Genomic DNA, 12,228 nt, shown 5'->3' on the forward strand with positions numbered 1-12,228 from the left:
AAATCCATAGCGTCGTTGCATTTCATATTGATGAGACTGAATCCCTGATTTGAGGATAGAAACAAAGTATATGAGATGTAACTTTCTTCAAGTTATAGACCTATTTCAAGTTAAACGAGGTACCACTCTAGAATAGTTACCAGATTTGCACCAGATTGGTTACTGTTTTTAGCTTCCCAGTTACTCTCCACTCGACTGATAAGCATCAGACATGAAAACAGGATTCGGAGCATTTTGGCGACTGATCAGTAGATAACAAGTCTGGCCATATGAAAACTGAGCACCTAACACCGATGTGTACCGTATAAATGCTGGGCCAGCTTGAATTTTTTATAAAGAATTACTGGCATTAATTATTTGTGATTTAAGGGCTATATCAGCGTAGCTTGTCCGTGAATACCCTGTGTTAATCTGGAAGTTACTTGTACATTCTAATACAATAATTGAAGGGAAATTGCATAATTCACTGCGATAATTATACAGAGTTATGAATTTGTTTCCTAGTCCATTGTACTTTATTGGGTTTTTTTAAAGCAAATTACCATAATCTTATTCAAAAGATTTAGTATTGCAATGATTTAGTGATTCATATCGTGGATAGCTAAACATACATGCCAATAAGAGTCTTTCGGTAAAGAAAACCCAAGGTCAGGAACATATATAAGTTACAGAATTTTAACACTGTTTTAAACTTCTGTCCATGCACGGATCACAAAAAAAGGTAAGTGTTCTTTCAGCAAAACGAAAACAATTCACACACATCCCTATGTGATTTTTTTCGTTTTGCTGATGAAAGAACATTTACCTTTTTGTGATCCTTGGAAATAACCTTAAAACGGTTTTTGTGTTCAACATTCTGTATATAACATGAAAGGTACACATACGTGTTTTGAATGATTCTTGTACTAAACGAAAGCTTATTGATTGGGCTTTGATATCCTACATTTAGAAAGTGCTACATGCAGAACTTAATTAATATTGGTCCTGCCATTTGTGTTTCATTTTTTATACTCACACTGTACTTGCACTGCGACAAAACAGTACGCGTGTAGGCACATTATTGTTTATGTCCCATTGGGAAATAGACCGCTCCCTCAGTCAAGCCACGCCCATGATGTTTTGCAGGCCCGGATTATCCAATAGACACAGAGTAGGCACTGTGTCTAGGGCCTACGAAAATATCCGGGGCCTACGAAAAATTCGGGAGCCTACGAAAATACCGCAATGTGCCATAAAATTAATTATAGGCCTATATATACCCGCACCCACGCTTACACAGGCATAGAAGTGGGGTACTTCCTTTGTTCTCGTGTACTAAAATTTTGAAATGTCGCACACTAATTTCAAAATGCTCTTATTTTAACCAGAATTAATTTCCTGGGCTGAAATTCGGACTTAATATCCCTTTTCTAAAACTCTTCCATTAGCGACCAATCAACCCACCTTGGAAATTCCTAGTTTTTGAGTAAAATCCATATATCTATTTCGTGAAAAACTTGTGGGTACCAAAATGGTACCCCGCAAGTCGGTGGGCATTCCTTGTGGGGTACCTTCCATTGTTCCGGTACCCCATATAAGGCAGTGTTTATACGTTCACACACACCCACACCCACAGTTTTAAAAAACGATTTCACCAACTGGCGCGGCGCCGTAAAATGTACATCACGTAAGCATACATGACCTACGTATACAATGTACGTGTAAAGTCTGTGCTTCTGAAGCACGGTGCCAACCATGGGCGTCGATTGGTGGGGGACGGAGGGGCATGTCGTCGTCTTCAAGCTATTTTCGTCCCCGAATAAAACATTGTAAACTTCATATTTTGATTCTATAGCTCAGCTGGTTTTAAGTACTCCAAACTCGAAAATGATGATGTTCTTTTGCTAAACAAAAGTTGGTTAAAGTGGTCATAATTGTCTCAGATGTCACCACAGAGTGTCTAGAATCCAAGGTTTTTTCAGGGCTCTTCAGCGGGCCCCCAACCCCACGCCGTTTAGGCTTCGCACTCGCATTAGTTCTGATCAAGAGACAGTGCCACCTCCACTTTTGAGAAGCAATTGACGCCCTTGGTGCCAACAGGCTTTTAGAGCTAGGACCCGGGTCCTGGCCTGATTTGTACAGTGCGTTGTACCTTGAATTTGGTGCCGGTGGCTAGAGCGGAGTAGCGGCCTACGGAACACTGGTGCCTAGAGCCTACGAAACACCTAATCCGGGCCTGATGTTTTGACCAATCACGGTTCTGATTGCAGCACTCACTAATATAATAATAATATCCTACAGAAGTTTGCCCTACATGCACGCTTGTAAATGGTGTGCTAGTTCACTGACTTTGTCAGTAGGTTTATAAATCATTTTATTAATAATTATTACTCGGTCATATTTTTACACCAGTGTGGAAATTGAAGACCGGGACATTTCAGACCGGGTAATTTCAAACACTGTAATATAATTTCGGGTAAGTAAATATTCTGAATCCTATAGAGAAAAAAAACTGAAGTCACAATTTGTGCAGTACAGCTAGCTTATTCCACTGGAAACATGATGGACAATATGCATCTCACACGGAGATCGCTTTAGGGGCTATAGTGAAATGTAATCGGCAACTTTTTTTCTGACATTAGGAAGGGCTGATGCCGCTTCACAGAATCTTGTGTAAGAAGTACGCATGGCATTATGGGTATCTCATCAGCAGCGCTGCATGCTACGTCACAGGTCACGCAAAATCTATCCCATGAGAGCTCGAAGAAATCAGCCCTTCCCAGCGTCCTGTTTGCAGGAGGGGGGGGGGGTACGAGCGAAGGCGCCCTACATCTGACAGCGCTTAATTGTATGACAAACTTTAATATGTAGGATATTCTGGTGTAGTATGTTTCTCGGTTCGAGTATATGCCCACCGCTGCACCTCTTGCACTTTGGGTGGCATGGGTGGCTTGTGCGATGTGGTCGGCAGCCATAGGCGCCTTTACGTGCCAGCGGCCCGACCACGTTGTAGCATACCAGCATAATTCAGCATACCAGCTGCGAGTAAGGATGATTAGCCTCCCAAATTATTATTATATTAACATAAAACAGTTCATTGGAACTGAAGAACAAAGTACCTGGCATTTAAAGATGTATTACCTTGAATGGCATTTAATTACTCGAAAGCTATTGCTTATTCGACAAATATAATAAAAGACGTTTACATTTGCATATTAATGCAAAAACAAAACCGACTCATAAATTATTGAGTTATTAATAAACAGCATTTATACGATACACATCGGTGCATGGTCCTCAGGTTTCACATACAATTTGGCCAGAGCTGTTAAACCGATCAGTCGCCAAAATGCTCCAAATCCTGCTTGCATGTCTGATGCTTGTCGTCAGTAGAGTGGAGAGTAACTGGAATGCCGAAGAAAGCGATTCATCAAAAGCAAAAATGGTAACTACAGGGTGAGTCAAAAAAAGCGGAAACCAAACCCCCAAAACTATATTTCATATTTAAAAGAAAAATATGTAGCACCGAAAATAATACTGACTGGAAAGCCAATTTCATAAGCTACTTTTAGATGAAAAATGACTGAAATTGCTCCATACGTTCAAAGAATATCACCATTTAAACACAATGACCCTTAAACCTCTTTCGTCAAAAAAAGCGATTTCAAGAATCGTCGTCCAAATTGTCTTCAAACATCACCAGCGATAAAACCTCAGTTGAAAAGTAAAAAAATATTACACAGAGTCTTTTTAAAGGTCCGTCTTTTAATAAAGTGGATTTTAAAAATAATATGTTTTGCCTAACAAGGGTCATTAATAAAGATATTGTGTACTACAGTTGTTGACAGTTGTTGAAACAAGTTTTCTTTGTTGTTCCAAATAGTCAGAATACACAATAAATTGCTCCTTTTTTTGGGACGAAACAGGTTTTATGTTTATTGCGTTTAAATGGTGATATTATTTGAACGGATTAAATAATTTCAGTATTTTTTCATCTACAAGTAGCTTATGAAATTGGCTTTCCAGTCATTACTATTTTTGGTGCTTCATTTTTTTTTTTTTTTTTAATATGAAACATATTTTGGGGGGTTTGGGTTCCTCTGTTTTTGACTCACCCTGTACATGTATTCTCCTGCCGCATATTGTCTAACGTATAAAGTCCCAACAAAAGAAAGTTACATTCCCTTTCTTTGATTTTCCCACCGCCAATCAGGGATTCAGTCGCATCAATATGACATGCAACGACGCTGAGGATGTGTGTCAACACTGTGTCATAATTCCCCTCTTTGGACAGGAATTCTTAACAGGTACGTAACTCATAGAGACGTTAATTAAGCCTCGGGCAACTTAAATCTGTCCGTGTAACGGGTGAGTACAACCAAATGAAACCAAAATGGCAGAAACAATTTTTGAATGAAGTTCAAGTTGCCTGTAGCACATTCAAAATCTAGGATATGAAAACCCAATCAATAAGCTTTCATTTAAAATAAGAATTATTGAAATCACTCGTGTAATTTTTCGAGTTTTTTTTTCAAGAGTTTTGAATACAAACACCGTTTAAAAGTTCTGTCCATGGATCACAAAAAAAGGTAACACCGGTGTTTTTTCAGCAAACGAACGCAATTTTTATAGGGATGCATGTGAATTGTTTTGGTTTTGCTGGAAGAATGCTTAACTTTTTTTGTGATCCGTGGACAGAACGTTAAAACGGTGTTTGTGTTCCGAATTCTGTAACGTGAAAAGTACATGAGATTTTAGTTATTCTTGTACTAACAGAAAGTTTATTGATTGGGCTTTCATATCCTAGATTTTAAAAGTGCTACAAGCAAAACTGCATTAAAAAATTGGTCCTGCCATTTGGGTTTCGTTTTTTTTTCTAGTCACCCTGTAGAGTGATTTTTAAAAAAATCCACTAAAGGTAACAGGCCAGAACAAAGTATGCGCAAAGGTACTAAGCATGAACATGCAGTTGTGCGATAATGAAATAAACAATATTTTAGCTGGATTGAATTTTGTATTTTCGAGCAATTTTAAACATTAATTTCGAACGATTACAGTACAAGCTCTCAATATAACAAATTGATCATTCTTGCAATATTGTCCTCCGAAAGAAAGGAAATAAAATAAAACAAAAAGTTATGTGGCGATGGCCAAGTCTTCAGGAGTCGGACTTCCATATAGAACTCTTCCGGGACTCGGTACACCACACCTCCTTCCCTGTCCATCCATGTACCTCGAAAGTCAGGCACCATAAAGGGGGAAAACGAGGTGGCACCCTAAGCCTTGCTGCCGAGTCAGCAAAAGAACCCCGTACCTATACGCAGATGCCAACCTGGACTTCGCAGACAGTCCCAACTTGTGAGTCAGCTTACCGACCGACCGAGCTAACTGCAGTTGGTAAATGACGACGGGAAATTAACACTCTTAAATGACAGAACCGCGGGCATCGAAAACCAAAAAAATGACACCAAGCAGGTTCGAACCCCTAACCCTGGGTCCGTTGTCTGACAGCTTAACAACTAGGCTGTTTCAGTAAGTACTTTTCTCTTTGCGTATAAAAACATAATCGTTATTTCCGCAGTGGGAGGGTTACTTTGTGTTTCATAGCTGCACGAAAGATGCATCGGCATCGTGCTATATACATGAATGCTGTTACGTAACTCTTTTCTGCAATCATTCTTATGTACCGAGCAGTTGACTATTCAGTCACTACGAGCAATTAACCTTACCAAGCTCGTTCTTATTCTGTCTCATCAATTATTATTTCGCGTCGCGTGTCTTTTGGCTGGCACTGACATGTCACTATGATTGAGAGAAATTCTAGCAAGTTTCCCCAACCTAATTATATTTATATCAAACTACTAACCCGTTTACAAATTTTTACAAGGGATTTTTGGTAGTCTGATTCTATTTCAGTCCCTTAGCTAGCTTGGGAAACTTCATCTTTTCTTGTACTTACGCTTAGTCTAGGGAATGATGCCATTATAATACAATGTCACATTAACGTCAGTCGGTGGCATGATTAATCGTGACCACGCGGGGGCAATGACGGCCAGTGGCGTATATCTGTGCTTGCGAGTGGTGGGGGGATGGGGGATGACCAAAATCATAACATTCTGGCTATTCACAACGCAATGCGCCACCAAATGTTTGCCATGGAGAGTCAGTTTTTGGAATTACGGTCGACAAAACAAAGCCGATTTGAATGAGTGTCATATAAGGCCAAAAAAGTATCCGGTTTCTGGTATAGAGCTTGCCCAAAAAGTGGTGCGGCGACGCGGCTTTTTTACCTGATTTTTTTTGCTTCAAATGTCGGTTGATGACTGCAAAATGGTGTCCGACTAAACTTAGTGCAAATGGGAGTCCAGAGAGGCCACATTAAGCTTATTCTCTATCGTAACCCCATCTAAAAACACGTTAAAATTGTGCAGCAGCAGGATTCCAGTCAAACCAGTGAGTTTGGCGGTTTTGAGACATCATCTTTCATTGAAAAAAAAACGTTTTCATTTTGCCGACGCGCATGGCTACGGCGACGCGCGTGCATACCAGAAACTGGAGACCTTTTTTTGGCCTTAAGTTACTTAAGCTAAGTGGTTATAAATTCGGGTATAGCGTTCTGGCCGCCTTACTAAAAACACCATATTGGTACATAGGGAAAAAAAGGCAAATTTATACTTGAATCATACGCTTACGAAACTACTGACCGGAAAAACTAATAATTTCAAATGTCCCGCGCTGCAAAATTGTCGACCATCTCCCACACCCACAATGCACTAGGAAAAACTAACTTTCCGTGGCAAACTCTTGGTGGCACATGAAACGCCCGAATTGCCCGGCCGTGGGCTTTCGAAAGGGGGGGGGGGGCTGGACACCACATAATACTGGGCACTCGTTATCAATTATGTATACTCGCGCTTACATTTTTGAAAGCTTTTTGTACTTTGTTTCTCCACTTTCCAGTACTATTGTATACATTTTATTACTTGGACGTTCGGAAAATACCTCAAAATCCTCATTGTTTCCTCATCAGGAAAAAAGTGGGGAATGATTCAATAGCCCATCCCCGCGGTCAAAAAGTGTGGGGGTATCACCTCACCCACACCCCGGGAATTACGCCCCTGATGATGGCGCACTGAGCCAATTCAACGAGCCTGCCACTCGCATGGTCTTTTTTTCGTGTCCGGGTTGCCATACGCCCTTGACTCAAGTCTATGGTCATAAAAAGGCATTTGAGATGAAACTAAGCAAATGCATGAACCTTTGGCGACTGAACGATCTAAATTGGGATCGCATTGTGTGCTTAACAAGCGAGTATAATTTTTACTAACACCTGTGTTTTCGAGGGATGGTTTTCCATCTCGAGAAGATTCACAATCTTGTTAATGCGCGAACCGGAAAATGTCCCTGTCTCAAAAACTACATAATAAAAATATGTGGCTATAGATATTGGGAGTGGGGGTACAAAGACGGATCCAGAGCGCACTTTTGTTTGGGGGGGGGGGCTGTATAATTCAAACAAGCCAGGCCAAACTGGTATTGGTCCTAGCTCTAAAAGCCTGTTGGCTCCAATTCTCGAGGGCGTCATATGTTTTTCAAAGTGGGGGTGGTACATAAAACATGTGTATCTTGATCGGTACTACACTGCAAAAACTATGGTGTTAAATTTACACCATTAGTATCTATATAGGACCATCTGGTGTTAAATTTTACTGGTGTTGTCACATATAAATACCGAATGGTGTTAAATTAACACTACAGTTTTTGCTGAGTAATTGTTCGAGTGAGAAGCCTAAACGGCGCGGGGTTCGGGGCCCGCTTAAGGGCCCCTGAAAAAAATGGATTCTAGGCGCCCTGTGGTGCGATCCGAGGCAATTTCTGACGACTGCATTTTGGCACAAGATCATCATTTAAACATCTTTTTCGAGTTTGGAGTCATTAAATCAGCTGTTCCGAGCTATAGAATCAAATGTAGGTTACATATTTTTATTCAGGGACGCAAATCGTTGGGGAACGATATCAGTCACCCCGTTCCCCACCGATTGACGCCCATGGTTGGCACCGTGCTTCTGAACGACAGCCTTTACACGTACATTTTATACGCATACATGCTGTACAGCGTCAGTTGGTGAAATCGAAAATTCCGAGAGAGACCCTTAAACTTTCTTAAAACTTTTATCTGCGCGTGTGGGTGTGTGTGGGAAGGCCTATATGTTTTATGGCACACTGCGGTATTTTCGTAGGCCCTCCCCAAATTTTTCGTAGGCCCCCAAATTTTTCGTAGGCCCTATGCTATGCACAGTGCCTACTGTGCCTGTTAAGTAATCCGGGCGTGGTAACCCGGATATATTGCCACCAACGTTTATAGAAGCCGTATTGCAAGTTTTCTGTAAAATAAAGCCCATGTAAATATTGCGGTTGTTCTTTGCAGTTGTCGAATACACGAAGGACCCTTACCAACTCGAGGTCAGTGTCCAAGAAGGAAGACAATCCAGAGACTGGACCTTTTCTCAAGGTAAGTGCGCATTGGTTCCTTTACACTGGGTTTATTGGGGAATCGATGTGTTAGCAAGTTCGCGGCTACTGGAAGGACCCATTGCTTTGCAAACACAACAGCCTCGTTTTTATTTCAACTGGGCGGTATCCTTATATTACATTTTTTGGATTGCTTTTGGTCTGGTTCCTCCCCCCTCAACCTTAATGCCTAGGGCGGCCCTGCCAGTAGCACTTAGACTTCCGACGACACCGCTCTTTGGATTGGGTCGTATAGTCCGACGCCTCATATAGGTCCGACGCCTCATAAGTCCGAAATTTCGGACTTATGAGGCATAAATTCCGCTCATAGGTCCGACGCCTCATAAGTCCGAAATTTCGGACTTGTGAGGCATAAATTCCGCTCATAGGTCCGACGCCTCATAAGTCCGACAATGGACAAACGCTGTTTCGGACTTATGAGGCGTCGGAGCTATGAGGCGTCAGACCTATGAGGCGGAATAAATAAATTGTTTGCCTCATAAGTCCGACGATTCATGAGTCCGAAATTTCGGACTTATGAGGCGTCGGACTTATGAGGCGTTGGACTTAGTAGGTATGAGCGGACCCCTTTGCATCCAGGGGACACACAAACCCTTCCAGAATGACAAAGTTGCAATCCTCAGAAGAATTGGAATATGGACTACTTAGAAAATGAAACCGGAATCGCTCTAGGAAAAATCGAGCCTATGCATTATGGGCATACTATTGACATTAATTCGCTGGCTAATTGTTAACCAACTTCTTTCTTTTCTCTGTAATCTCCAGACGACCTAGCTGGAAAGTATCGGTGGTGCGAATCCGCCTACTCCGAAGCCAGTTGGGACTACGACCACTCATGGAGATACACCATTTGCTACGAAAACATCTTTGATGATATCTCCGTACCCGAAGATTGCGCTAAGCCTCTTGCCGTCGTAACGCATGAAAGTCACTATTACGACGACGAAGTACGCGGTCAGCAGATGCTGTTTTGCCTGCCCTAGTTTGCATGGTTGTAATCAATGATTAAGTCATCACAAGTCATAGCAAGCAATTGTGCGGTAGACAAAACATACTGGAGTCGAATTTATTAATTCAACTTGAAATTATTGCCGACTTCCGTGGGACTCTTTTTTGTTTTTGGGTTTCCCGGCCCACACAAATTCTACCATTGCCGATTGTCTGTTCACCTAACCCGAAGGCCACAACATAGGCGACACATATTATATATAAGCCTTGGCAAGGGCGGATCCAGGGGGCCCAAACAAAACAATTTTTTTAAAGTGGCGTCGCATCAAAGGCAGGCACTGCGTACACCACCATCTATTCCTCCTAAAGATTTAGTTAAAGTGGTTAGAAATAGCCTCAGATTGCACCACAGAGCATCTAGAATCCAATTTTTTCTGGGCCCTTAATAAGCGGGCCCCGAAACCCAAGCCGCCTTTTTTTCGAGACACTTTTTGGAAGACCAAAATTTGTTTGGCGCCCCCCCCCCCCAAAAAAATTGTGTTCTGGATCCGCCCTTGAGCGTTGGTTGCTAAGATCAGCAAAAATCAGCCCCGTTCCCTATAAGGCCAAAAAAGTCTCCGGTTTCTTGTATGGAGCTTGCCCAAAAAGTGGTGCGGCGATGCGGCTTTTTTTTTTTTACCTATTTTTTTCTGCTTCTAATGTCGGTTGATGCTGCAAAATGGTGCCCGACTAAACTTAGTGCAAATATATGGGAGTCCAGTCAGTCCACAGAGGCCACATAAAGCTTATTCTCTATCATAACCCCATCTAAAAAAAACACGTTAAAATTGTGCTGCAGCAGGATTCCAGTCAAACCAGTGAGTTTGGCGGTTTTGAGACATCATCTTTTATTGAAAAAAAAACACTTTTTTTCATTTTGCCGACGCGCATGGCTACGGCGACGCGCGCGCATACCAGAAACCGGAGACTTTTTTTTTTGGCCTATCGAAGACGTTAACCTGGACTTTGCAGATAGTCGATTCCAAACTGGCCAAACTTATGTTCAACCCTTAAGTTCGATGAAGCATAGTGTTTGTTTCAAAGATAATTTAACAATATTCCAAAAACTCACCTGCAATATACCTTTATTAATTTGTTTTCGACTGGTAGGCTTTTTTTGTGGGACAACCAGTATGTAGAGCTTACCGATCACGCTAAATTACTGTGGGTCAGATATTATCAAAAACTTCCGTTTACTAATAACCAAACAGGCTGTCTGCGACTTGTGATTTGACTTGTGATCGGCTTGTGACTGGATTACGACTCTGCTCGTTTGACATATTCGGCCCCATCAGGGTCATATTTGGCGAATTATAAAGGGGCCATACTTTTATTACTATTGCTTAAGTGGGATAGTTTGGGGAATTAAAGTGCAAATTATAGGCTACGCTATGAAACAATAATGTGCTACCAATTTTCGTGCTACATAAGTATGGGAGATTTAACAAGCGTTTGGTGTTTTTTTGGTCTTTTGTTTCATGTAGTTATTTCGATACTCATTTCCACTTAATGGATAATAGATAATCCGCATATTGGATGGATTCAGAGATGTTCGTTACAGCATATACCCTGGCGCAGAGGCGGCGGAAAAGGGGGGGGGGTCATGGGGGCATTTGCCCCCCCCCCCCCCCCGATTTTCCCAGGCCAACAAAAGTGCCCCTCTTACGGTAATGTGCCCCCTCGAAATGAAAACAAAACTGCCCCTCAAACGTACAGGTATGAAAGCATAATGATCGCGCTACAAATGCATTTGTTTTCTCTCTTGTAATGCAAAACTTCCCCTCTAAACAGAAGTACCCCTCTCGCATTAACAAGATTGTGCACCTAGCTCTAGATGGAAAACTACCCCTCGAAAGCACAAATACCGCTCTCGAAATAATAAACTTGTGCCCCTCTCGAGAAGGAAAATGTACCATCAAAAACAATAGTGCTCCTCTCGCTATAACTTCTCGAGATGGAAAACTGCCATTCGAAAGCATAGTGCCCCGCTCGCGACATTAAAATTGTGGACCCCCTCTCAAGATTGAAAACTGGCCCCTAAAAACAGTACTGCTCTGCACGTGAAGAAAATTGTCACTAAACTGGCCATCAAAAGCAGCAGTGCCCCTCTCGCGAAAAAAAATGATCTCTTTACATAACTAGGTAAATAAAAACACAAAGGAAAACAACAAAAAATAAACCAGCACATACCGATATATAGAATTAGAGTAGATAAGATACATATTGTGATTAATAATTTATACTTATTGGGTACTAATTTTGAAGCAACGTCCTTAAAAGGAATATACATCATTTGCTTTTGCTGTAATTTTCAGAAATGGATGGAATTGGGGGGTTGGAAATATATAGCAAATATAGTTACACTGACTTTTTTTGAGGTTTTGGGTTCGAAAATGCTATAAAAACCAAGAAAAACAATCATTTTCCTGTAGTCTGGTTCCCTGACTCCATATAAGAAGAAACAGGGCAGTTTACGTACATTTGGGAATTGTAAGGTCAGGGAACCAGTCTAGCTGGCTTGTACCCGTTCATAGGTGTGTAATCGATTGCAAACAAGTGCGATGGTCACTTGGGGCCAGTATTTGAAAAAAGCCAATTTTTTTCCGACGCTGGTCGGCCGACCAGCGTTGGAAATTGATACAAAAATACCACTTTTCTTGAAAATGACAGTATATCAGGTGCCATTATTTTACAGGATGCTTTACACTGTCATTCACTAACAGTCCAGCA

General features: G+C 41.5%; 1 protein-coding gene across 1 annotated transcript; it reads left to right on the forward strand.

Annotated features, from left to right (window-relative positions):
- Positions 1-3,312: 3,312 nt before the first annotated feature.
- Positions 3,313-9,944, forward strand: LOC119722591. Its single transcript, XM_038192773.1, has 4 exons — positions 3,313-3,424; positions 4,193-4,286; positions 8,408-8,491; positions 9,277-9,944. The coding sequence occupies exons 1-4, from the start codon at positions 3,329-3,331 to the stop codon at positions 9,492-9,494; spliced, it is 492 nt and encodes a 163-aa protein (XP_038048701.1). The 5' UTR covers positions 3,313-3,328; the 3' UTR covers positions 9,495-9,944.
- Positions 9,945-12,228: the final 2,284 nt, after the last annotated feature.

The sequence above is a fragment of the Patiria miniata genome, unplaced genomic scaffold, assembly GCF_015706575.1.
Source record: "Patiria miniata isolate m_02_andy unplaced genomic scaffold, ASM1570657v1 HiC_scaffold_16, whole genome shotgun sequence".
NCBI lineage: Eukaryota > Metazoa > Echinodermata > Asteroidea > Valvatida > Asterinidae > Patiria > Patiria miniata.

Coding starts and splice junctions, on each gene's coding strand:
- LOC119722591 (XM_038192773.1), top strand. CDS start 3,329: ATGCTCCAAATCCTGCTTGCATGTCTGATGCTTGTCGTCAGTAGAGTG. Junction 3,425..4,192: donor ATTCATCAAAAGCAAAAATG/GTAACTACAGGG, acceptor ACCGCCAATCAG/GGATTCAGTCGCATCAATAT. Junction 8,492..9,276: donor AGACTGGACCTTTTCTCAAG/GTAAGTGCGCAT, acceptor TGTAATCTCCAG/ACGACCTAGCTGGAAAGTAT.